This window comes from Phyllopteryx taeniolatus, chromosome 8 (assembly GCF_024500385.1).
Source record: "Phyllopteryx taeniolatus isolate TA_2022b chromosome 8, UOR_Ptae_1.2, whole genome shotgun sequence".
Taxonomy (NCBI): Eukaryota; Metazoa; Chordata; class Actinopteri; order Syngnathiformes; family Syngnathidae; genus Phyllopteryx; species Phyllopteryx taeniolatus.
In genome coordinates, this window is record NC_084509.1 from 20087628 (window position 1) to 20115527 (window position 27900).

General features: G+C 42.9%; 1 protein-coding gene across 4 annotated transcripts; it reads left to right on the top strand.

The window, feature by feature from the left end:
- Positions 1 to 26918, top strand: alp3 (alkaline phosphatase 3). Of its 4 annotated transcripts, XM_061782581.1 has the most exons (11): positions 1 to 144; positions 4984 to 5100; positions 5376 to 5491; positions 6179 to 6353; positions 7760 to 7932; positions 8008 to 8148; positions 16337 to 16406; positions 17000 to 17134; positions 20572 to 20763; positions 24668 to 24784; positions 26455 to 26918. In XM_061782581.1, the coding sequence occupies exons 1-11, from the start codon at positions 75 to 77 to the stop codon at positions 26769 to 26771; spliced, it is 1623 nt and encodes a 540-aa protein (XP_061638565.1). In that variant the 5' UTR covers positions 1 to 74; the 3' UTR covers positions 26772 to 26918. The 4 variants fall into 4 exon arrangements, with proteins under 4 accessions (XP_061638565.1, XP_061638568.1, XP_061638567.1 ...); XM_061782584.1 differs by lacking the exons at positions 24668 to 24784; positions 26455 to 26918 and adding an exon at positions 24417 to 24588; XM_061782583.1 differs by lacking the exon at positions 5376 to 5491 and having other exon boundaries at positions 5 to 144.
- The last annotated feature ends 982 nt before the right edge of the window (positions 26919 to 27900 follow it).

Here is a 27900-nt window from a genome sequence, read left to right on the forward strand (position 1 = left end):
TCGTAAGCAATATTTATATCGGAAGGTGATCCTCGAAAAGTTTAGCGGATCAATCCTCCAGGCACAGAATAGTCATGGAGCCTTCAAAAGTGTCCATGTTGGCTCTTTTCCTGCTTGTGGTCGTTGGAAAAACCTCAGGCAAAGGTAAGCCTTGAAAAACTTTTCTCCACAAAAGTCATTCAAAATTAAATCTTAAAAAATTATAGACGTCATACAGGCAGTTATGTTGTTCGCTGCTTTGGAGTCTCTGTTTCACTGAGACTTCAACTGCTTTTCACTCCTATTGACAAGTGATTATGCTGATAGTTGACTACTACGAGCTCAACTGACATTTAAGTATATTTTAAAATAAAAACATTCACTCTTTACTTTTAGATGTCAATGTTTTCAGCAGACAGACATTTCAACTGCTTTTATTCATGCACATGCCACTGCAGTACTGTATATCTGTGCATTTTGTGTTACACAAATATTGTACTGCAGTCATACAAGGTGATGGTGGCAGTGAAGTCCAATTTGAAGACCCTGTAAAGTGGATTTACAGATTTAAATTAAATACCATATACCTGTTTTAATATAACTGCTGAAAACATGCAAATACTAAGAACTGTGTGGTACTAAATTGTGGAGATAAAGCATTCACCATTTCAGTTTTCATGATTTTTTGTTTAGTCAAGACAGCGCTCAGTGACACACTTGGGCATCTGGCATGAGTCACCCCTACCCAACTATATATGAACTTGAGCTCCTTTGTTCGCATCAGCTGTTATCCACCTCAATTGCGATGTGCTGTTAGCTATGCCTTCACCCCCAAAATATATCTTCCCTTCGGATTGTCCGCTGGTGCAGCCCCTTTAGAACGCCTCGTTGTCGACCGTGAGTGTGTGCTTGCTATAGTGAGAAAGGCAGCAACACGAGTAGGGGCAAACAACAGGAGAAAAGGCAAAAAAAGCCGGACTTTACAGCCAGCGTACGGACCAGTGCGTCGTGCTGGTCTGGCCGCTTTCGAGCACCTCATTGTCGGCCTTGGGTGCGCAAACGACACGATGAGAAAGACTGAAGTGGGAGGAGGGGAAAAGAAGGGGAGAAAGAAAGCAGCCATGCCAAACCAATGAGATAGCGTTTATTCCAGCCACCAGAGGCATGAAGTGTATTTTTTTATACAATTTCTGACAACAAGCTTTATGTTATCTTTCATTATACAGTATATTTCATTGATATTGAGGTGGATTTCCAGGTCTGAGAAAGCGTTCACGTCGAGTGCAAAGAATACTCCGAGACACAGGCGGTTGGGCTAAATCAGGTTTATTGAACAAGCCCGATTCGCTATAAGACCCCCCCCCCCTTCCGAAATTTTCGGACACAAGCTTATAAGTCTCGCATCTGTGGGCGTACTCGTATGTACCGCCCTTAAGCCTGATTGGTTCTCAGGAATGCAATTGTCCTCTTTGAAGCTTAAAGTTGAAAAAGAAATCTCTGAAGCAGGCAACACTTCTACAGGCATCCTGCTATACTGTAAAAATGTCTCTTTAAGTCCGTATTAAAAATACACTACAATATATTTTTATTTCACACATTTTGTCTATTTTGTCCTCTACAGTAGCCTGAACATGTTCAGTCTGATCCAAATTGTTCTGTTTTGACTTGACTCTCATTTGAAATTTACTCTCACCTCCCATTTTATTCTGCTCTTCTTTTGTTCCTCGGCTTCTCTGTCATCCTTTAAACCTACAATCATTGTTTCCATTAATATAAATGATTCTCTTTTATTAATTTCATCCATCCATCCATTTTCTGTACCGCTTATCCTCACAAGGGTCACGGGCATGCTGTAGCCTATCCCTGCTATCTTCGGGCAGGAGGCGGGGTACACCCTGGTGTTGGGACGTTGTGTTAAACAAAAACTGAATACAATGATTTGCAAATCATGTTCAACCTATATTTAATTGACTACACTACAAAGACAAGATATTTAATGTTCAAACTGATAAACTTTATTGTTTTTAGCAAATAATCATTAACTTAGAATTTTATGGCTGCAACACGTTCCAAAAAAGCTGGGACAGGTGGCAAAAAAGACTGAGAAAGTTGAGGAATGCTCATCAAACACCTGTTTGGAACATCCCACAGGTGAACAGGCTAATTGGGAACAGGTGGGTGCCATGATTGGGTATTAAAGGAGCTTCCCTGAGTTGCTCAATCATTCACAAGCAAAGATGGGGCGAGGTTCACCTCTTTGTGAACAAGTGCGTGAGAAAATAGTCTTAAAACAGTTCAAGGACAATGTTCCTCAACATACAATTGCAAGGAATTCAGGGATTTCATCATCTACGGTCCATAATATCATCAAAAGGTTCAGAGAATCTGGAGAAATCACTGCATGTAAGCGGCAAGGCCGAAAACCAACATTGAATGCCCGTGACCTTCGATCCCTCAGGCGGCACTGCATCAAAAACTAACATCAATGTGTAAAGGATATCAGCACGTGGGCTCAGGAATGCTTCAGAAAACCAATGTCAGTAAATACAGTTTGGCGTTACATCCGTAAGTGCAACTTGAAACTCTACTATGTAAAGCAAAACATCTGTGAAGGCACCATTAATGCTGAAAGGTACATACAGGTTTTGGAGAAACATATGCTGCCATCCAAGCAACGTCTTTTTCATGGACGCCCCTGCTTATTTCAGCAAGACGATGCCAAACCACATTCTGCACGTTACAACAGTGTGGCTTCGTACTAAAAGAGTGCGTGTACTAGACTGGGTAGCCTGCAGTCCAGTCCTGTCTCCCATTGAAAATGTGTGGCGCATTATGAAGCGTAAAAAACGACAACGGAAACCCCGGACTGTTGAACAGCTGAAGCTGTACATCAAGCAAGAATGGGAAAGAATTCCACATACAAAGCTTCAACAATTAGTGTCCTCACTTCCCAAACGTTTATTGAATGTTGTTAAAAGAAAAGGTGAAGTAACACAGTGTTAAACATGACCCTGTCCCACCTTTTTTGGAACGTGTTGCAGCCATAAAATTCTAAGTTAATGATTATTTGCTAAAAACAATAAAGTTTATCAGTTTGAACATTAAATATCTTGTCGTTGTAGTGTATTCAATTAAATATACCTAGAACATGATTTGCAAATCATTGTATTCTGTTTTTATTTATGTTTAACACAACGTCCCAACTTCATTGGATTTGGGGTTGTAGTTTGACAGAGCTGCCAAATGTTATGGAATGTCCGTATTTTGTTACGGATATCACTGATGTTGACTCGTTACGGCGGTAACACTGATTGTTCCGGATATTGAGAAAAAAGAAAACAGCGTCTGACATTACCGGCGCGTACACATTGAACAGTTGCATGGTTCACGTTATTTTATTATGCCGCGTGGAGGCGAAGTTTCTCATTGCGTCCGGTCTCAGCGCATTGTAATCACTGATCATCGCCTCCACGGAACCGAATAAGCTATACTTCTTAACATGCTTCTTACAAGTGCCACAAAGGGAGGACGGGGAGTTGATCGGCGAAGACAACGTCAAAGCTAATTGCAAGCAGTCGCAAAACATTGAAATAAGTGATTTGGTGATACAATACACTTGTCACAAAGGTCTGGCCGGAACCACATTTTCATGGAGCGTAACCAACTTTCAACAACAGGCCAATTAATACATGTTTAGGGATATAAATATGATATAATACGCATCCACACAGGATGCCGCATCTGAACCGGAAATTAATTAATACATCACTGCACACGTCACTTCCGAACACGGGCAGTTTAAAAGTATATTATTATGATTAAGAAATATTGTAATATAAGATAACCTTTATTAGTCCCACAACGGTGGGAATTTGCATTGTTTCAGCAGCAACTGTGGATGTAAAAAATATCACTGTAATATAAATAGCATGCAAGAGAAATTACATTGTAGAAAATGGAAATCAAACTATTGTCCATACATAAACTATCCAATACATTCTATTGGCAATGTTTTGTTTGTTTTCAAAATAGAGTGCCTAGTTTTAATTTAGCCATTTGAGATCTGATTAATCTGCTTTAAGAGACTTGCTTTTTTTTGTTTTGTTACCAGGGTTGAAAACAGAATTGGCAAATTGCGAATGAATCCATAGACAGATATTTTTGATGATGGAACATCCAAATCTCATATATTGGTACTTTGATTCTGTCAGGATTCAGGTTGCAAGTTGGACCCAGATGCAGAGAGGTGAGTTTGTGAATAAAGGTTTATTGCAGCAAAGGAACTCTGAGAACTAAATCTGGGATTGGCAGGGTTCCAACGAGGACCGGTCTGGCAGGGTAGGAGTCCGTGTTGTCGGTGGGCTGCAAGAGGTGAGCACTGGTTTGCAGGGAGCAAGGGCAGATGGCAGACTGGGGACAAAGAACAAGAATTAGGTAGCGGTAACTCACTTGGTCTTCAGGAAGCAAGAAGATAGGCAAGGCGGCTAGGCTACGAACTCGACGTAGAGCGTTGATAGTCTGGCGACGAGTTGGAGTACCACAGCGTCTTAAGAGCAGTCAGGTGTAATTAGCATGACAAGGTGCAGCTGCTAGACTCCAACACATCAACCCTGCAAAGCACCTATGACACACACACACACACGGCCTGGACTCAGGGTGCTGAAACAGCAGCCCTGACAGATTCAGGCCACAACTGTGTCCGCCATTACAAGGTTGATGTAATAAAAACATTAAAATGACAAATATTGAAGCCTTAATTTATTAACAATGATGATTATGACTGTCACAAAGTAATGTTCTTGACAAAGTTTTGAAAATATGGAAATTCAGACAAATTTGGGAAAATTGTTCTGGAAGTGAATTTTTAGAGGTTGGCAGCTCTGGTTTGATGTTTATTCTCTGTGGGATTCTCATAAAAGCACAATGGGTTTCAGTCTGCAATTTTCATGAAGGAGAAGTTGTTTATCATTGAAACTAATTTGATTCACTCATTCCCCAACACAGTTGAAGAGGAGAATGCAGAGTTCTGGAGATCACAGGCAAAGAAGACTTTGCAAACAGCTTTAGATAGGAAGCAGAACACCAATGTGGCCAAAAACATCTTGTTTTTCCTCGGAGATGGTAGGTTGATGCACACAAAGTGGGCAAATTCAAAAATAGACCGTTCCAATCTGTTGTACACAGTAACAGTACACCACTTTCTTAATGGGTACAGATGGTTCATTGAATTCCATTGTGTCCAAAATTGTTAAACGTTTACCGAAAAATCCAAATCGTGTAAAAAAATAAAATAAAACTGCTTTATCTTGTCAGTGAAGTTGTACAACTCCTTTAGAGAACCACATAAATAGAAAGTCTGCATGTACTGTACTACAGTATATGCATGTTCACATTAGGTATGGGAATCACAACCTATACAGCAGCTCGTATCCTCAAGGGACAACTGCAGAACCAAACAGGAGAGGAGACAGTGATGACCATGGACACCTTCCCCCATGTGGGCTTGGCTAAGGTACCACACAAACAAACACGCAGGCACGGGGAGAACATGCAAACTCCACACAGGGCAGGATTTGAACCTAGGACCTCAGAACTGTGAGGCAGATGCACTAACCAGGTGCTTACAGTGCCGCTTATTTACATATTACTGTACATTTACAGTAATAATACATTTTGATTACCATAATTTAACTACCCTAACCATTGATCAATCAGCATCTGCAATATTTTTTAGGCCATTAATTCATTCATCTTCCGTTCCGCTGATCCTCACTAGGGTCGCGGGCATGCTGGAGCCTATCCCAGCTATCTTCGGGCGAGAGCCAGGGTACCCACTGAACTGGTCGCCAGCCAAACGCATTTTTATTACATTTTTTAACATTTATAACACGTATTAAATTCCACGATGATATGACAAAAAATATGCTTACCTTTCAAACTTTGTTCCAAAGTGTGAAAAGGCCAAAACTTTATTTGGTGGCGTGGGGGGTGGGTGACGGGGGGTCTGATTTTCAGGTTGGAGAGGCACTGAATTGGCTTGCCAATGAAGGAAAATGTGATAGCTTTTTTTCCTCAGGACAACTCACCTCAACCAAGATCAGGTTGGGTTTTCCTTAACAGAATGTATGGCTTCTCTCCGCACAGGAAAAAGCTGGCTGGCAGTGTGTTAGATTAAACATGCTCCTTGTGCTTTGTGCAGACCTACAGTGTGGACTTCCAGATTGCAGATAGTGCTGCCACAGCCACTGCTTATCTATGTGGGGTAAAAACCAACCTGAACACCATTGGCGTCAGCGCAGCAGCTCGAAATGGCGTTTGTAAGAGTCAGAAGGGCAATGAAGTCACATCCATCCTGAAGTGGGCCAAAGATGCAGGTGAGGATACTAAGAACATGTAATGAAAACTAGGGATGCACGATAACTGTTTTTTTGCCACCGATACCGATAAGCGATAACTTGCTACTTCCTCAAACTGATACCGATAAAAATATCATCTTTTTAATGGGTCTTCAAGGACCCTCAAACTGAGGAAATGTCATGAACGGAACAGAGGATAGGACCCAAAAATGCACGACTCCAAAACAAATGGGCAGTTTCAAAAAGAGAGGTTTAATATACGGGCAGTGGTCGGTACACAGGCAGGCAATTCAAAAAAGGCAACAGTATCCAAAAATGTGAGGCAAAAAGGCGAGGTCGATAATCGGAACAGGGTCTCGTCTTACTGTGAGTCTGTGACGTGGAAACAAGGAATGCTGGAACGTGACGACAAGGTACAACGAACTGGCGACGAGAAAAAATGAGACACGAGGTTAAATGCAAGGGGTAATTAGGGTGAACGAGGCACTGGTGGTGAAGATGCTCTCAGGAGCAGGTGTGTATGAGACAGGGGGAAAACAACAACCGGAACACACACCCATGACAGGAAAGGCTAAACCCCCTCCTTATGTATCCATCCATCCATCCATCCATTTTCTGAGCCGCTTCTCCTCACTCGGGTCGCGGGCGTGCTGGAGCCTATCCCAGCTATCATCGGGGAGGAGGCGGGGTACACCCTGAACTGGTTGCCAGCCAATCACAGGGCACATACAAACAAACAACCATTCACACTCACATTCACACCTACGGGCAATTTAGAGTCTTCAATCAACCTACCATGCATGTTTTTAGGATTTGGGAGGAAACCGGAGTGCCCGGAGAAAACCCACGCCGGCACGGGGAGAACATGCAAACTCCACACAGGTGGGGGCGGGGATTGAACCCCAGTCCTCAGAACTGTGAGGCAGACGCTCTAACCAGTTGTCCACTGTTTCACCCCTCCTTATGTATATTATATATAATTGTGTTGAGATTCAGCTCATCTCATTTTGCCAAAAACACGTATTATTTTTGCTAAGCATATTTTGTTGTGACAAAAGCAGCATTTTTGTTTTGTTTTTTACTATTATTACTTTCTGTTGTTTCCACTTTTTAATTTCCTACAGTAAGGTTGTCAGTTTTTGTTTTCTCTCGTATTTGTATGTATTCTGCCCCCCCAGAACGTGCAGTGTTAAGTTCAGCAGATAACTAACAGTTATCCAAATCGACCTTGTTTCATGCTTTATTTATAATAAATATTCATTCAGCGTACATACAGTAAATCTGCTATCTTAATACAAACGTACAATGGGAATATCCATAGATGCACTAGTAGAAATTAGTATTGTGATAGCGGTTTAAGCCATCAAACAGCAAAAGTAGCAGTGGTAGAGAGATACTGAAGATAAACTACTGAATATTTTTAGGCAAGTCTGTCGGCATTGTGACAACCACACGGGTGCAACATGCAACCCCGGCCACCAGCTACGCCCACAGTGCCAGCAGGAAGTGGTACAGTGACACGGACATGCCTGCTGCCGCCAAGAGAGATGGCTGCACTGACATTGCCTCTCAGCTGCTCAATAACACAGACATAGATGTGAGAATGTCTATTATTCATAACATTTTATTCAGTTTCATGATATCCTGCTTCATGGAGTATACATGCTTGCAGGTGATCATTGGTGGCGGGAGAAAGTACATGACCCCCAGGGGTACCAAGGATCCAGAATACCCCAGAGACTACTCATCCAGGGGTAAAAGACAAGACAAACGCAACCTCATCAGTGAATGGCAGAACCAGAAAATAGGCAAGGTAATACATCTACTTGTGATGTGCGGATCGATACTGAAATATCGATACCTTCGATTCTGAATCTTTATGCTCAAAAATTTATTTTCAAATTAAAATACCGATACTTCTGGTTATTTAGTCATATGAGGTCATGCGTAACAGTAATTAATTACAACCTGATAACTATACAATCACAATAATTAACATGTTGTTAATTAATTACAACCCCAATTTCAATGAAGTCGGGACGTTGTGTTAAACATAAATAAAAACAGAATACAATGATTTGCAGATCATGTTCAACCTATATTTAATTGAATCAGTCAACATCCCATGATGCAGTAGAAACTGTAGTTAATTACTCTAATATAACTTTAAAGTAGTTTACTGTAAGGTACATGTAGTGTACTGACTAAAATGTGTTGAACTGTATTTGTTTGAATTGCTGTTGTGAAAACTAGTTAAAAGTTTGTTTGGTTCTTTGTGTGGATGGATACTGGGGTTTCCTGCGTCCCGAGGGGTCTGTGAACATTTCAGGTTTTTTTTTGTTTTAATGATTGATTGAAGGGGTGGTGGTCCAATGGGATTGGGGGAAGGAGGTGAGTCGTGAAGAGGAAGAGCGGGAGAGGCGGGACCAGAGGGAGAGAGTTTTTTTGGCGGGGGTTTTTGGACACGAACGGATGCTTGGACTGTTTTTGGAAACGAACGGATGCTTGGACTGTTTTTGGACACGAACGGATTCTTGGACTGTTTTGAACGCGAACGGATTTACTATTTCAAAGCCACGGGTCCTGCCTGCTCAACGCCACCGGGCTGCCGCTTCGACGCTACGGGATCCAGTCGCTGTGCCTACTGAAGCGTTTTGAGGGCTCGTTCCTACGACAATCGGTTTGGGTTTTTCCCCCCAGTGAACTGAGGGTTCAACGGTTTTGTGAGTACTGCCCAGTGAGGGCTACATGTGGGGGCTCGTCCGGGATCGTTATTGTTCACTAGTGTATTGGTGAGCAAAGAGGAAAAAAAAAAAAAGGAAGAAATTCGGTCAATGTTGACCGGGGTTGTAATAGTACTGTAATCACAATACTGAGTGTGTTTTGTGTGACTGGTTTTGAAAAAAAAAAAAAAAACTCAAAACAAAACATGGAGTCCGAACAAATAATCAAATGGTGTGACGACAAAGGTATTGATGTTAAGAAATCTATTGTGCTTAGCGGGGTTTCTCTTGATGTTACTGATGAGAACATTTATAAGGTACTTGATGAAGTTAAAATTTTTGGTCGCACTAAAATCAGAGGACGGTGTCTAACACGCACAAACAACAATCAGTCCGTATTAGTTGAGACCACAGATGACATGACTAAAACTGACTTACCTGAACAGTTGGTTGCTGGGGACCCGTCAGACTTGTGGGTAGTAAGTGTCCCTGATTTTCAGACTTTCCATGTGACTAGTGACAAAAGAGGTTTCCAATCCAAGCTAGTATCATTCTTAGCCAGTGAAGGAAAGACTTTAGATGATGTGACAGGTTTGCTTAAGACCACGCCTGCCCCACCCACTGTTCCTGACTTGAACACAGAGCTTGTCAATGCCATCTCTTTGCTTGTGGAAAAATGTCAAGCCCCGCCTATGGACGGACAATGCTATCGAAAACTTCGCTTCTTCTCGGGCATAAAGCCAACGCTACCTGGAGAAGAGGAGTATGACTCTTGGGCGGAACAGACCACCCACCTGCTAGATGAGTGGCAATGTTCTGATGTTGTCAAGAAACAGAGAATCGCTGAAAGTCTCAAAGGGCCTGCAGCAGATATTGTCCGGGGTTTAAGAGCCACTAACCCCAGTGCCACTGCCAATGAGTATCTTAAGGCCCTAGAAACAGCTTTTGGGACCACAGATAGTGCAGCTGATCTCATGGTAAAGTTCCGTAACACACTCCAGCAAGAAACTGAGAAGTTGTCAGGATACTTACTCAGGTTAGACAAACTGCTGCACGCTGTTCATCGGAAAGGTGGGATCGACGTCACTGACATGAACAGGACACGCATCGAGCAAATTGCTAGAGGTGCACTCACTCATGATTTTGCTGCACTTCGTATAAGGATGACTTACAAGCTAAAGCCCGCTCCAAGCTTCACAGAGCTCCTTCGTGAGGTAAGAGAAGAAGAGGGGATGGTTCTTGAAAGAGAAAGAGTGAAGAATGTTGTTTCTTCATCTGCGGTTAAGTGTGCAGGTTGTGCTACGGCGTCAGTGGTGTCAAAACAACCAGAGTCTGCACCATCAGTAGCTGTTGGAGTGGAGACCGACCATGCCATAGAGAGTCTGAAGAAGGAAATTCAGGGGCTTAAAAGTGATATTGCACGTCTGCTATCTGTCTCTGTCGCTACATCAGAAAGTCCACCACAGCATCCAATCCAGAACCACACTCAAAAAGCTGCTGTAAAATATGCAAGTGGGAAAGAGAGAACTCCCAGATTTCAATATGGTGCAGATGTTTTTTGCTACAAATGTGGTGAAGATGGTCATTTTCAGCGGGAGTGTGAAAACCCAGAGAATCTCCGAAAAGTAAATAAGCGTCTCCTGAAAGCAAAACAGCTGATGGGAAACTTCCCAGGAGCTCAGTAAAGGAACGGCCTGATGCTCTGGAGAGAACACGTTCCACAAAGTGTGATACGCTAAAAGAAAGCAAGGCTGATTTGCCAGAGGGTTTAATTGGACCTAGTTCTGTTGTTCCTGTACAAGTTGAGGGCATTTACGCCAAAGCTTTGCTTGATAGTGGGTCCCAAGTTACCCTGCTGTACCGCTCCTTTTATGACAAGTATCTGAAACACCTGCCCTTGACCCCTATTGAGTGCTTGGAGATTTGGGGCCTCAGTGTAGACCGATATCCATATGATGGTTATATGTGTTTGAAACTTGAGTTTGCTGGAGATGTAGTGGGTGTAGCTAAGACCATAGAAACACTTGTGCTTGTGTGTCCAGACCCAGTCATGAAAGGTGAGATTTCTATTGTGGTTGGCACAAACACTTCCATAGTTCGGAGCCTATTTCATTCCTGCAAGACACAAAACGGAGATAATTTCTTACATAACATGTCTGTTCACCCCTCAATAAAAGAGGCTTATGAGAAGTTTCGGAGCACCCCAGATGACACAGCTGACCTAAAAAGAGGAACAGTCTGGTTCACTCGAGAGAAGCCCTTAGTCCTGTCTCCTGGGGGCGTTGCAAAAGTGGTTGGCATGCCAAAATTTGTGGGGGGGTTTTCTGGTCAGGCTGTTCTTGTAGAACGCCCAGAGGAGGGTTACTTCCCTGAAGAACTGTTAGTGATGCCCGTTGTTGATAAAGCAAGTGCTGTTCATTGTCGTCGTATCACAGTAACTTTGAGAAATGTATCAAATCATTCTGTGACATTGAAACGTGGTATGCAAATTGCTCATTTGCACAGGGTGGATGTAATAAATGCAGTCCCTGAAAAGAAGTCCTCTAAGCCGTCCACATCTCAACTATCCCCTTCGTCTTTCAACTTCGCAGATTCTCCTGTGCCTCCTGAGTGGAAGGAGAGGCTGTGTCAAAGAATGATGGAAAGGAAAGAGGTTTTCTCCTGTAGTGAGTTTGACGTTGGTTGTGCAAAGAGCACACAACACAGCATTCGAGTGACGGAGGACAAACCATTCAGAGAACGCTCTAGACGCTTACCTCCAAAGGATTTGGAGGATGTGAGAAAACATTTAAATGATTTGAAAGAAGCTGGAATAATTTCAGAGTCTAGAAGCCCCTATGCGTCACCTATCGTTGTGGTCCGAAAGAAAAATGGGACCATACGTATGTGCGTGGATTACAGGACATTAAACAGGAGAACAATTCCTGACCAGTATACAGTCCCACGTGTGGAGGATGCCCTGACATGCCTGAGTGGTAGCAAATGGTTCAGCGTGCTTGATCTCCGAAGTGGCTACTATCAGATCCCTTTATGTGATGCTGACAAAGAAAAAACGGCATTTACCTGTCCGGCAGGATTTTATCAATTTGAGAGAATGCCACAAGGCATCTGCGGAGCACCAGCCACGTTTCAGCGTATCATGGAAAGGACGGTTGGTGATATGAATCTGCTGGAAGTGTTAGTGTACCTTGATGATGTCATTGTTTTCGGGAGAACAATGGAGGAACATGAGCAGCGCCTTCTTAAAGTGCTTGACAGATTAAAGGAAGAGGGACTTAAATTATCTTTGGATAAATGTCAGTTCTGCTGTCCCTCTGTAACCTATCTTGGGCATGTCGTTTCTAGCAATGGCATTGCTACTGATCCTTCAAAGATCGAAGCTGTGAAGTCGTGGCCACGCCCAGAGAACATCACTGCTCTCCGTTCATTTCTTGGGTTTTGCGGATACTACCGACGGTTTGTGAAAGACTTTTCCAGAGTCTGTCATCCGCTCAATCAGCTACTGCAGGGCTGCATTGTGACTGGAAGGCCAGGAGGAAAGACTAAAATGGAAAAGAACAACAAAGAGAAAGAGAACTCAAAAACAGAGTGGTACCACCCCTCAGAGCCGTTTGGGGCAAGGTGGAATGAAGACTGTGAGAAAGCTTTTGAGAAATTAAAGGTCAGTCTTACAGAATCACCTGTCCTAGCAATCGCAAACCCAAATCTGGCTTATGTTCTGCATGTTGATGCAAGTAGAGAAGGTTTAGGAGGTGTCCTCTATCAGGACCAAGGAGAAGGTTTGCGTCCGGTTGCATTTGTAAGTAGGAGCCTCTCTCCGTCAGAAAAAAATTATCCCACGCATAAACTTGAATTTCTGGCTTTAAAATGGGCTGTCACTACCAAGCTGCATGATTATCTCTATGGAGTCAAGTTTGAGGTTCACACAGACAATAACCCGTTAACATATGTCTTAAGCACTGCTAAGTTGGACGCAACAGGACATAGATGGTTAGCGGAGCTATCAATGTATGATTTCAGCCTGAAATATCGCTCTGGAAAACAAAACATTGATGCAGATGCCTTGTCACGGCGTCCTCATGCTGACAGCGATGTGTCTGGTGAAGAGGAAGTGTCCATGTCTCCTACCAGCGTCCAAGCTGTCTGTCACATGTCGTCAATTAGAACACCTTATCCTCACCGTTGCAGAGCTGTGGATCTCCTGGGCTCATCCAAGCATGCTGTACCTAGAGCTTATTGTAGTGTGTTATCTGTAAGCACTCAGCCACTGCCCCAAATGTCTTTAGCTGACATCTCACATTCTCAGCAGGAAGACCCATGCATCGGAGAAGTGTGGTGTGCTGTTGTGCAGAACTTTGCGGACCGGGCTAACAAACGAAAACATCCGGATGTGTCATTGTTGTTAAAAGAGTGGGAAAAGTTAAAGGTCAAGGACTCTGTACTGTACCGAATCAGTAAGCCTCCCAACAAACCAGTTCGACAACAACTCTTACTCCCACAGAAGTTCCGAGAAACTGTTCTTCAGTCTTTGCATGACCAGTCAGGTCACCTTGGGTTTGACAAAACCTATGGGTTGGTGCGAGAGAGATTTTACTGGCCTCGTATGAAAACACAGGTTGAGACGTATTGTAAAAATTGTCCAAGGTGTATTCAGAGAAAAACGCTGCCCAAGAGAGCTGCTGGGTTGTCACATCTTACCAGTGAGGGGCCGATGGATCTTGTCTGTATGGATTTCTTGACAATTGAGCCTGACTCCAGAAACATTTGTAATGTTCTTGTAATTACAGATCACTACACACGTTATGCTCAAGCTTTTGCGACTAAGGATCAAAAGGCGTCAACAGTTGCTAAGGTCCTGTGGGAACAATATTTTGTCCACTATGGTCTACCGAAGCGAGTACACTCGGATCAAGGCAGAGATTTCGAGAGCCGCCTCATTCATGAACTGTTGAGTATGCTTGGTATAAAGAAGTCTAGAACCACACCCTACCACCCGCAGGGTGACCCGCAACCTGAGCGTTTCAATAGAACTCTTCTCAACATGCTCGGTACTCTTGATGCGCAGGACAAAAGTAAATGGAGTAAATACATCAGTCAGCTGGTGCATGCATACAACTGCACGCTAAATGAGTCAACAGGCCACTCGCCATATCTTCTCATGTTCGGTCGAGAGGCTAGACTGCCAGTAGATGTGGCATTTGGAGTCTCAAGTGATGGTACATCCACCAAGTCCTATCTGAAATACGTCAAAAACATGAAACGAGAATTACAGACTGCCTACCAGCTCGCCGAGAGCATGGCTAGAAAAAAAAATGAAGGGAACAAACAACGCTACGATCAGAGAGTTCGTTTCTGTCCATTAGTCTCTGGTGACAGGGTGTTAATCAGAAATCTTGGACTGCAAGGAAAACACAAGCTAGCTGATCGTTGGAAAGCTACACCATACGTTGTGGAGAGTCAACTCCCTGGTTTGCCTGTGTTCAAGTTGAAGCCAGAGAACGGACAAGGCTCTAACAAAGTATTGCACCGAAATCACATTCTGCCCATTGGACAGGAAGTGAAATTGAATGTGGAAAAGAACGAAGATACACTTCAACGCAAACGGAGAGCCAGCAAAAGACTCAAAGCAAAGAGGGCTGAAAACTGTAATCTTTCTGGTGTACCAGCGCTTGATCATGTTGAAAAGATTGAGTCTGCATCTGACTCAGAAGAGGATGAAATGGGTGTGTGGTATGATTATCACTCCATATGTGAGTCAAGACAACCGGAAGCTCAGGAAACTGTTCAATCAGAACCTGTCAGCATGGATTTGGATCAAGTTGTCCCTCCAATTAACCAAGAGATGGATGAGGTTACAGTTGAGGCATCTGCGGCAACAGATGACGATGGATCCGTAGTGCAAGATGAGACTTTTGAAAGTACTGGTGATACTGGAAGGGACACTGAAGCACAGACATTCGATGTAACGACTGCGAGACAAGACAGTGTTACAGAGAGTTCAGACGAGGCACGACGGCCTCAAAGACTGAAAAGGGTTCCTACCCGACTAACCTATGACTTGTTAGGGAGTCCAAGCTCTGTGGCAGTTAGTACTCATACTGTCTCTCTAGCTAAGGTTGATGATAAGACATATGGCTTATCTCCATCACCTTTGAGGTACAAGAGCATTTTTTATAAGTGGATTGGTTTGAGAGGGGAGTGTTTATCCTGTTCATAAAAGTTTATGTTGTTATACATGTCATGAGGGCATGACAAAATTTTTTTTGTGGGGGGAGAGTGTAGTGTACTGACTAAAATGTGTTGAACTGTATTTGTTTGAATTGCTGTTGTGAAAACTAGTTAAAAGTTTGTTTGGTTCTTTGTGTGGATGGATACTGGGGTTTCCTGCGTCCCGAGGGGTCTGTGAACATTTCAGGTTTTTTTTTGTTTTAATGATTGATTGAAGGGGTGGTGGTCCAATGGGATTGGGGGAAGGAGGTGAGTCGTGAAGAGGAAGAGCGGGAGAGGCGGGACCAGAGGGAGAGAGTTTTTTTGGCGGGGGTTTTTGGACACGAACGGATGCTTGGACTGTTTTTGGAAACGAACGGATGCTTGGACTGTTTTTGGACACGAACGGATTCTTGGACTGTTTTGAACGCGAACGGATTTACTATTTCAAAGCCACGGGTCCTGCCTGCTCAACGCCACCGGGCTGCCGCTTCGACGCTACGGGATCCAGTCGCTGTGCCTACTGAAGCGTTTTGAGGGCTCGTTCCTACGACAATCGGTTTGGGTTTTTCCCCCCAGTGAACTGAGGGTTCAACGGTTTTGTGAGTACTGCCCAGTGAGGGCTACATACAGTATGTGGTAAATAACTGTAGCATTTACAGGAATGTCTAACAGTGTGTATTGGAACGGTAAGGAAATCGGTGGTATGGAGCATCGAAAGCATATACGTGTTTGTCTGTCTGTCTATGCATATGTACAAATATATCTGCTTAGTATTTGTTCATTTTGATTAGTTTGAGTTTTTTTCTTTTTTTTTGTATTTTACTTTAATTATAATGTAGCTACATGAAGTACATCTTTGTTTTTAAGAAATGGGTATTGAATTTTTACATAGAAATTATGCTTTGCCATATTTACTTGCTTGCAAAGAGCAATTAAACTTTTGTGGACGGAGGCAACATTTTATTCTAGTCTTTAGAAAACAGAAGTGTTGTGACAGAGTGTGATTCAAGCAGTAAAGAAAGTTTTGTGATAGTGTGATGTTGTGTGATTTTTATTTTTGTACTATAGGTAGCCCATTATGTATGGAATAAAACCGATTTTGATGCTGTCAACCCAGAAACCACAGATTACCTCATGGGTGAGTGTTTTTGTTTCCAATATTTTATTTTACTGCCAGCAGAGGTGAAAGTTCATTTTTATGTCTTTGACTCCTTTAACAGAAAGGCCCACCCACAAAATCAGGAAAATTCAAACTATATATATACTATATTGTTTTAAGTCTTTGCATGTTTTCCGTACTTAACTTCAAATAAATTTTATGGATTTAGAAACAAAACGCGGGCATTTTGGGCGACTGGTTAGCAGATCTGCCTCACAGTTATGGGGACCGGGGTTCAAATCCCGGCCCCACCTGTGTGGAGTTTGCATGTTCTCCCCGTGCCTGCGTGGGTTTTCTCCAGGCACTCCGGTTTCCTCCCACATCACAAAAACATGCGTGGTAGGTTGATTGAAGACTCTAAATTGCCCTTAGGTGTGAATGTGTGGGCGAATGGTTGTTTGTTTATATGTGCCCTGCGATTGGCTGGCGACCGCTTCCAGGGTGTACCCCGCCTCCCACCCGATGATAGCTGGGATAGGCTACAGCAGCCCGCGACCCTAGTGAGGATAAGCGGTAAATTTTGAATTTCACTCACTGCCGTGTTTTGTTGGTGTGCTTCTGTTCTCCTGCAGCTCTGTTTGAACCAGGTGATCTGCGATATGAAGCTGAGAGGGACCCCAAAATGGACCCATCCATCGTTGAGACCACGGAAAAAGCCCTCCGCATCCTCAGGAAAAACCCTAAAGGCTTTTTCCTTTTAGTGGAAGGTGATGACAAGCAGTCCATGCACCGTTTGATTCATCCTAACCACTTAATCAGGCAGGCAAAGTTTGAATAGTGAAATGCCAAAGGTGATGCCTTTCTAAAAATAGAAAACAGTGATCTTATACAGTAATAGTCACAAAGGGCATCACTGTAATAGATGTTTGCTAAAACATAAATATGTCTTTTATTTCTATGCGGGCAACACTATCACTGATTTAAGAGTTGAAGGTGGTCTTTTTTGTGCACAACCCCCTGAATCCGCAGTGACATACAAAAGTGTACCTGTGGTGGATCCAGCGACTTGCAAATACGTTTGCATTCAGCTCAATGAATTTGATGTAACGTGTGACTGTGTGCGTGTGTGTCGTGTATGTGTGCTGGTTGACTGTGTGCTCCCCACGGAAGCGTCCCCCAGCCTCCTAATCCATCGCTCCTTTAATCTGATGTGGGCGCCTGGGGACTTCATGGTGCTACTCTGTCTTCTCAATTTCTTTAAAATAACAAGCCCATGTATAAATAGAAGCAACCATATAGTTCAAGACTTTCCTCTCCTCGTTCCAGTAAGAAGCGGAGGCAGAGTAAAATTCTCAATTTTAAAATTGCCTTAAATTTACTTGCTGAAATACATGTACTCTACAAAAGTATTTCAATGTTGTGTGGCTGCCAACAGAGACATTAATTTAACAGTAAGTTTATGATGGTGAAGCTCCAAGTTCTAGAAATGCACCGCATCATAGTGGAAAATGTCACGAGTGTGTGTTAAGTGAGTGAGATACCAACACAGACAACACTTGAGTTAATTTAAAAATTGTATTAACAAGAGGTATATGTATGAATGTTGAAAAAAGAAAACAAAAGAACAAAAAGGCAAATGTGAAACTACAATGGCCGAAGGGTGTCCTGTGATTAACAAAATGGAAAACAGAGAAATAACTAAAAATCACACTAGAGGGCAGACAGTAACGCATAGGAGTACAATAAGAGAAACACAGCAATTAACAATAAACCGAATTACAAAAGTACTTACAAGCAGAGGTGTACACAACACCATGACGGGCAGGAAAACACGGTCAGACAAAATACAGCAATGGCAGCAAGCAAAAGCAATAATCCGACGACTCCTTTTAACTTCCCTTGATTGACATTGCCTGCGAGTGCATGACAGGAGGCCACACCCACCAGCAATCTCCAAAACAATTGAAGAAAACAACGCGGCACTGAACAGGAACATGACAGTACCCCGCCTTCAATGGATGTCCCCTGGTAGCCTACCTGGCTTAGAAGGTGTAACAAATGGAAGTCACGGATGAACGACGGATCCAGGATCCAGGAGCGGGGGACTCATTGACGGTCTTCCAGACCATACTCCACCCAGTCAATCAGATACTGGACATCCCTGCCCCTCCTGCTAGAATTTAAGACTGCCTCAACAGAGTAGGCTGGGTAACCATCAATGACACGTGGGGGAGACAGGACTGGCGGGCACAGCGGAGTTGTGGAGACAGGCTTGAGCAGAGAAATGTGAAAAACTGGATGGACCTTGACTGAAGGGGGCAGTTTGAGCTTCACAGCAGCGGGGATTGATCACAGAGTCAACATCAAATGGACCGATGAACCGAGGCCCCAGCTTCTTGGAACCCCCCCCACAGCTGTAAATCCGTGTCGAGAGCCATACCTTCTTTCCAGGGCAATAGGACGGCGCGGGAATCCTGTGTCTGTCAGCGACCCGTCTGTTCCGCCATACATAGTGGGCCTGGCACCGATGAATGTGGACCGCTGGAATGGAGACCTCCCTTTCCTGGATGGGAAAGCAGGACGCCAGTGTTACAAATGTGACCAAATATGGTAACTTGTCTGATAAAGGTTTAATGTATTATATCTAACAATGAACAACCTCGGGGTAGATCACAGGCAGCTGAGGCACAGCACGAACCGAAGGAGACGGAGTTGAGGAAGGTAGCGTGGATTCGATTTTTGGGGGCACAGCGTTTTTTTTTGGTTTTTTTTTTTGAGCGGGCCGTGCCCCCTCTTGCCCCCGATGACGACCCTCTCATCTAACTAAACTCAAGGATAGGACTACCTTTCATTATGATGCAGTGCAGTTGTACAACCTGATAACTATAAAATCACAATAATTAACATTTTGTTAATTAATTACCTCAACCCAAAAAATATGATTCTTGTAAAGGCAAAATGTTCTTATTAAATTGTGCAAGTGTACTAAATGATGTGGCAAGTAGTAGTAGCACACTGTAATACAGCAATCAATCACTACAATGGAACCTCGATAAAACGGACCCCAATATAATGGATATCGAATAAAACGGACCATCGGTACTAAACAATGCGTCCAAAAATAGTTTCCATTTGTCATTTAGAATGCCGTTGACAAAGTCTGTTAGCTCCAGAATTGGCTGCTGTTGTTTACTGGCGCTGTGGTGCAATGCAGGCAGAAAATGGTACCGCATTTTCGGATCACATATCTACAAAAAGATGAGATCCAATTCCAAAAGACGTGCCTCCCGTGTCTATGTGGCAGCCATGTTGAATGTGGGGCACTGACATACCGGCCATGTGACAATGGTTATATCAATTGTCTATTGTACATAGAGCAGAGAGAGAGAGCGGCATTAACTCTGAGGAGTAAAAAACAAGGCTTTGGAGTCTGGAACATGCTATTTTTGGTACCGTAAAAGTTTATTTTTGTCAAGCCGTTCACCTTTGGCAAAAGATTTGGAACTAGGAAGCACACTAATACCTCGTGGCTCATTAAAGCGACGCGCCTCTAATGAGTACTTCACATCGACAATCCCACCATGACCAAGTACACTGGTGTGGTAAGTTTGGATAAAATTTTAAACATTTAAACATTTTCAAACTTTTTAAAAATATATTTATTAAAAAATAACTGTCCTGTACTGGGTGTTTTCGGCCACACAAAAAAAATCCTACAAAACAATAATTTTGTCCTGGACAGTAATATAGGTGCATATGGGCTCAAAAAATTGCTTCAATGTAATGGACAATCGGCTATATCGGATGACCCCTCCGCCCCAATTTGTCCATTCTATCGAGGTTCCACTGTATACTGTATTATTTTTTTCGTGAATGTATGTTGTGTACATACAGACATACACGCTGTGTCCGCACTAAGTAAAATATCCAACCCCAATTCTAATGAAGTTGGGACGTTGTGTTAAACATAAATAAAAACAGAATACAATGATTTGCAAATCATGTTCGACCTAAATTTAATTGAATACACTACAAAGACAAGATTTTAATGTTCAAAGTGAAAAACTGTATAACTATACAGTTTTTAGTTTTTAGCAAATAATCTTTATGGCTGCAACTTCATTGGAATTGGGAGAATATTTGACTATTCAGAGCGCAAACTCCTTTTCGTTTGAAGTTGACCTTTAACTCTGCCCGTTCTCAGGGGGCCGCATTGACCAGGCCCATCACGATGGTCGAGCATACATGGCACTTCATGAGACGGTTGCGTTCGACCATGCCATTGCCAAGGGCCTTGAACTCACCAACGAGGAGGAAACGCTCACTATTGTGATGGCTGACCATTCCCACCCATTTACCTCCAACGGATACCCATTTCGAGGGCAAAGTATTCTGGGTAATCATTAATCTTAGCGAAGATAATCAGTTGCTGCTCATTGGTCAAATGAGTAGGGAAGGCGAGTAAGATTAATAATGTTGTCTGTGTAAGAAGACGAGACATTCACAAATGCGAATCTAAACGGTGTAGAAACCCTACTAGCCCTTTATATTGACAATAGCCTAAGGTGACATTCGGTAATCATTGTGTGTGTGCTTGTGTGTGATGACACTCATTGCATTGCCTGCCAGTGATTCTCTGGCCCCAGTCGCTTGACATTTCTCTGGTTTGCACCCCCTTCAATTACAACACCCAGCCAGCAGCTTTTCTATTTTAGTCCGACAATTTCTCTAAGTCTCTCTTCTCTTCTCTCCCCTTTTCCGTGGCCATCATTGTTGACAGCTATCTTTCTTTAACTCATGTTCTCTCAGCTCAGCTCAGTCCATCAGCCCTCCTCACTTGTTTATCTCTTCTAGAAGTGTCCTCACTATTGACTTCCTCCCTTTTCTCTCAAATCTGTCATTTTTCCTATTTACCTGGAGGTTTAAAATCTGTCATGGATCCAATGCATTTTCAGTGAGAAAGAAGATTATTTGTTGAATTTTATACCTGACTGACAGTCACGTGACGTCTGGAGCTCGATGAAGCTCAACTTAACACTGCCACATGCTGGTTGTGGCACCATACATACCAGACTCCACTGTGCACTTTTAGTGGTTTTTCTGGTCAATAAGAAAGACTAAATATCACACACTTTCATTAATTATATTAGACAGTCTGTTAAACGTCAGTAAGTGCAGTACATGTGTGATAAAACGTATATTATTGGCGATGTAATGAGGAAAGACCAATGTCTCTTGTGTGAAGCCACGGACCAATCACAGCCTGCCTGAATGGATGTGTGCGTGGGCTCTTGAAGCATCGTGGGAGCGGTGACTCAAAGTGACTTCCTATGCATTTGAACAGGAAATATGAAAATTCAGCTATTTTAATGATGAAATAATTGAAATTATTGGATTGAAAAAGAAAATTGATGTAAAGCACGGACCATAGACCTAAAATGGAACAATTTAATGTAATCATAAGGTTTTATTTACTTTTCACATGCAGTGGAAAGGGAAGACCGCCAAGGGAGCAGTGAGGGTCTGCCTCACTTGCCTACCCTGATCGCACGTCACTGATCGAATCCCATATCTGTGTTCTAAACCTAAACAAGAGCAAACTGACCATTTTTAAGACGTGATTTGAAGCTCATTCAAATCACACCTTGACACACAATACAAAGTTGAGCAAATGATATTTGCTTCTGAAATTGAATTATCTTTGCTCTCCTTTCTTTCTTGGAAGAGAAATTTAGTTATTACTTTAGTTGCAAATAGCTTCTTTGCATATCTGTATATATCAGTGGCAGGCGGTGGATTTCTGACATGGGCCTTTGCACAGCAGCCAAGCCCCCAACTCCCCCACACCCCCAACCCATCCCGCTGATGGATGTACATCAGTGAGGAAGAAGTTTCAGCAGAAAGTTGAGGAATGACAAAGTTTACTCGGCACCAAAGACCCTGGTTGACAAATGTATGAGGATGGAGAAAACTTAAAAAGTAATTATGGCTGGTGACCAACACGGTTCATGTCAAGCCCTGTTTATATTCCATCAACTCTGTCGCGAGCCTACCGGCCTAATTAATTATGATGTATTTGTTTAAAATTGTATAAAAAGGTAAAACACACCAGCATTAGCGGCAGTGCCCAGTAGACTTCTGACACTGCTGTCGGAATCCTTTCCTCTCTCTCTCTCTTTCTCTCTCTCTCTCTCTCTCTCTCTCTTTGCTCTCTCTCCCTATATATATATATATATATATATATATATATATATATATACATATGCCACCAGAAAGTATTCACACCCCTTCACGTTGTCCACATTTTGCTGTTACTGACTTATTCTGAAGCTGTTTTGAGTATAGATTTCTTTACAAAAGTCTTCATAAAATATCCCATAATGACAAAGTCAAAAGAAATTTTCAGACATTTGTGTAAATTTATAAAAAAAGTAAACATTCAAACATAAAAGGTACATAAGTATTCACAGCCTTTGCTATGACACTCGAACTTAAACTCAGGTGCATCTGATTTCCACTGATCATCCTTGAGATGCTTCTACAACTTGAATGGAGTCCACCTGTGGTAAATTCAGTTGATTGAACATCGTTTGGAATGGCACACACCTCTCCATATCAGGTCTCATAGTTGGCAGTGCATATCAAAGCAGAAACCAAGCAATGAAGTCTAAATAATTGTCTGCAGACCTCCGAGACCGGATTATGTCAAGGCATACATCTGTGGAAGGATACAAAAGAATTTCAGCAGCATTGAAGGTCCCGAAAAGCTCTGTGATCTCGATTATTTGAAGTTTGGAACCACCAGGAACCTTCCAAGATCTGGCCGTCCGACCGAGCTGAGTAACTGGGGGAAAAGGCCCTTGATCAGAGAGGTGAACAAGAAACCTGTGGTCACTCAGGCGGCGCTCCAGTGTTCCCTTGCGGAGAAAGGAGACCACTCCAGAAGGTCAACCATAGCTAACGCACTCCATCAATCAGGCCTTTATGGTAGAGTGGCCAGACAGAAGCCACTTCTCTCTAAAAGGCACATAACAGCGCGCTTGGAGTTTGCCCAAAGGAACCATAAGGATTTCTATTCTGCAGAAACTAAATTCTCTGGTCTGATGAAACCAAAATAGAACTTTTTGGCCTGAATTGCAAGCGTCATATCTGGAGAAGAGAAGGGATGGTGTTATCCCTACTGTGAAGCATGGTGGTGGCAGCATCATGCTGTGGGGCTGTTTTTCTGCTGCAGGAACTGGGCGACTAGTCTGCATAGCGAGTAAAATGACAGCTGCCAAATATAGAGAAATTGTTCAAGAGAACTTGCTCCAGATTGCGCTGGAACTCAGACTAGGGTGTTGATTCACCTTCCAACACAACAATGACCCAAAGGACACAGTCAAGATGACAAAGGAGTGGGTTCAGGAGCAGCCTGTGAATGTCCTTGAGTGGCCCAGCCAGAGCCCAGACTTGAATCAAAATGAACATCTCTGGAAAGACCAAAGAATGGCTATCCACCGACACAGGTCGTGCAACCTGACTGACCTTGAGAGGATCTGCAGAGAAGAACAGGAGAAAATGCCCCAAAAGAGGTGTGCCAAGCTCGTAGAGACATACCCAGGAAGACATGAGGGTTTGATTCCTGCCAAAGGTGCTTCAACAAAATATTAATACTCAATACTTATGTACCCATTATGTTTAAATGTTTACATTTCCAATACATTTGCACAACTGTCTGAAAATGTTTTTCTTTGACATTATGGGATATTTTGTGTTGATTTTTTTCTTTTCTTTTTTTTAAAGAAAACTATACTCAAATCAACTTTAGAATAAGTCTGTAACATAGCAAAATGTGAAAAAAGTGAAGGGGTGTGAATACTTTCTGGTGGCACTGTATATACAGTATACATGTATCCTATAGTTATATATCATCATCAGCCCTCTGAAGCTAATATTAACGGAGCCGTAGTGTTTGTGTTGTGCTCTTTGTAGTCGCTCTTTTGTTCCTGTTTCACCCTCCTCATCTTCCTCTGAATCATCCTCCTCCTCCTCCCGGTGCTGCATCAGTGATTAATGTGCTTGTGAAGCCCTGAGCTCTTCATCAACAAGGACACTCGCCAGGCTAATGGCTCATCTGGAGAAAAAGACTGTTTAACCCAGCAAGCTTTCGACCTCCGCCAGAACACTTGGGAACCAGACACTGCACCTGTGTGTTTGTGTGTGTATGTATATAGTATGGGTATGTTTCAAAGAGACATGACTCAAATATACGAAAAGCTGAATAATAGTTAATGAGACAGTGTTTTTGTATTTTCCAGGGAAATCTCCGTTGTGGGCCAAAGATATGTTACCATACACCACACTTATGTATGGAAATGGACCTGGACACAAAATCACCAATGGCACGCGTCCCGACATCCGCAATGTCAACACAAGTAAGATCCAATTTGTTGCTTCCATACCTCATAGTAGCATTCCTCTCTTGCCTGCTTAGTTGTCTCAAGGACAGACATTTGTGACAATACAATGCTATGAAAAAAATACCAAAATGACACAAATATGTTTGCCATATTCCATGTGAGGTTTCTTTTCAGTGTCATACCTTTGCCCTTTAATTGAATACATTTTCCTCTTTCATTATCAATTGTTTATATTAGCATTATTCTCTTCATTCATTGAGTAGCCCTCACATTGCTTTTATACAATGAATTCAAAATAAAACCAGATGTGATGGGAATCTTGACTTTCATCTTAAATTTAAGAGGATTATTTTGTCATGAACGGATGGAGACTGGACCCAAGAGCAGGCGGAGGCTGAGAGGTTTTGATTAACAGTTTATTGAAAAAGGGAAATGTAGATGGTCCTTGAGGTGTGCTGGCGGGTTGTTGATGCAGAGAATGCGTGGCAGATGGTGAGGAGGGCAGGCGGCTGGCTTGGCGGTAGGAATTCACTTTGGCAAAAACAGTGAGGGAACACTGAGAACATAGACGTCAGAAAGGAGACGAGGAATTGTGTAGCTTGCGTGGAGACTGGGGACCCGTTGTACCGCTGGAGAAGCTGTAATACTCTGGCAAGGATTTTTGGGATCAGGCAGGCTTAAATGTAGGTGGAGATGAGGGCTGATTGGTGACAGGTGCGTGGCCGAGGAAGGTGTTGGAAAGAGAGGGAGGGGAGAGCGAGGGCGAGATGACCTAAAGCACCACCCAGGCTCCAACCGTGGTACTGCAGGATGGCTCATGACAATTTTAGTTTACTAAAGCCAGTTTGAATCTGACTTTGGGCGAGAAGAGGGGTACGCCCTGAACTGGTCGCCAGCCAATCACAGGGCACATAAAAACAAACAACCATTTACACTCACATTCACACCTAAGGACAATTTAGAGTCTTTGGTTAACCTACCATGCATGCTTTTGGACTGTGGAAGGAAATCGGAGAAAACCCACGCTGGCACGGGGAGAACATGCAAGCGCCACACAAGGAGGCCGGATATGAACCCGAGACCTAACTGTGAGGTGGCTGCGCTAACTACTCGGCTGCTGTGCTGCCTTAATTTCACTTTGTTTGTTTACATGTGCCCTGCAATTGGCTGGCAACGAGTTCAGGGTGTACCCCGCCTCTTGCCCAAAGATAGCTGGGATAGGCTCCAGCACGTCCGCGACACTAGTGAGGATAAGCAGTATGGAAAATGGATGGATGGACATCAGTTTATAAACTCATAAAATGAAAGTAATCAAATTCCCCATGCAATGAATTGTAACTGTATTGGTACAAGTATTTATCCCTTGGAGTTGGCGTAAAACTACAGTCATTTAATCCAGTGATTCCCAACCTTTGTGCCATGAGACATCATCACGTGTGCCATGGAAAATCATAAAAATTTGGGAATACATTGAGATGAGATCAGTATTATTTCAGCATACTGTACATGAAATATTATATATGAAATTAAATATGAAATATATATATATATATATATATAATTTTGAAATATAAATTGTGTGCCGTGGCTCAATAAAGTTTGGGAAACACCGATTTAATCAATTCATGTTGCTCTCCTCTTTGCTTATTGTGGACAGCAGCGTATTGCCACCTTTGTTTCCACAGAAACTAAAGAGTATGTCCAGCTCTCAGCAGTGCCCACAGACTCCGCCACCCACAGTGGAGAGGATGTGGCCGTGCTGGCCCGTGGACCCATGGCCCACCTCTTCCATGGCGTCCAGGAACAAAATTACATCGCCCACGCCATGGCCTATGCTGCCTGTGTGGGGACAGACCTGAGGCACTGTCGAGGGCAAACGACTCCGGCTTTTGTTCACACCACCTTCAACAGCGATAATAGTGCTGGAGGAGCCCGAACCTCAGCGGCATTGATCAGTGGCCTCCTTAGTGCAGCACTGCTGGCCCATAATGTGCTGATGTAACAATGATGTTGCTCCAAGTGGCACATTTAAAAGGAAGGGTTTATGGGGCTGGCGTGAGCGGGGAAATAATGAACACTTGTGATATGTCCTGGGGTGACTGTATCATACTGAACAGTACTACCAATAAAGTTTTTGTTTGATAACCTATGACTTTTCATGTGGTTGTCTTTAATTTTCTTTCTAATCGTGTAAGACAACGCTCTCCTTTGCTTCCTCTGTTCTGTGTTCAGTGTGGTATACACTATGTCATCAAAATGCACAGGGATTACTTGTCATCGTTTAAATAGATCGACTGACTGGTTATCAGTTTGAAGACACCTGTGATGCTAATTAGAGGATACACGTTGTTTGAACATGTCCCTATGATAAAGTTATTTGCAATCTTTTCTCAGGGTACCATAATGTTTGTCCAGGCCTGTCTCATCAGTGTGTTTGTTACTTAAATAATTATGTTGAACCACAATTCAACCTCGATAAACTGCATTCTTCCAAGCGGCCCTGCTGTGAGACTGCCCCCAAGGAGGCTCCTCGTGGACCCTAAACTAATTAATATCTACCCTCGAAGTCAGAAACTCCCAAGCAACAAAGGCCAGATTTTTCCACCGGACCAACTGTCTGGGAATAGGAACAATTGCTGGGACAAGGTGACACCCGCAGGCGTCGAGAGGAACTGCAAAGTCGAAACTGGGGGACTCTGATGTTTAACCAAGGATAAATGTCTGTTTTGATATTTCACAAACACTGCAGAAACTTTCCAAATGTACGCCTTGATGTCTGTGTCAGTGTGTCAACTTTATAAGTGCAAGTGCGAGGTTTTGTTTGTCTTGATTTGACTCCAAGCAGCATGAAATGTGATTTGAATCATAAGCAGTTGATTTGCCAAAACTAAAGTACAGTGGGTACGGAAAGTATTCAGACCCCCTTAAATTTTTCACTCTTTTATATTGCAGCCATTTGCTGAAGTAATTTAAGTAAATTTCTTTCCACATTAATGTACACACAGCACCCCATATTGACAGAAAAACATTTAATTGTTTAAATGTTTGCAAATGTATTGAAAAAAAAACTGAAATATCACACAGCCATAAGTATTAAAATCCTTTGCTCAGTATTTAGTAGAAGCACCCTT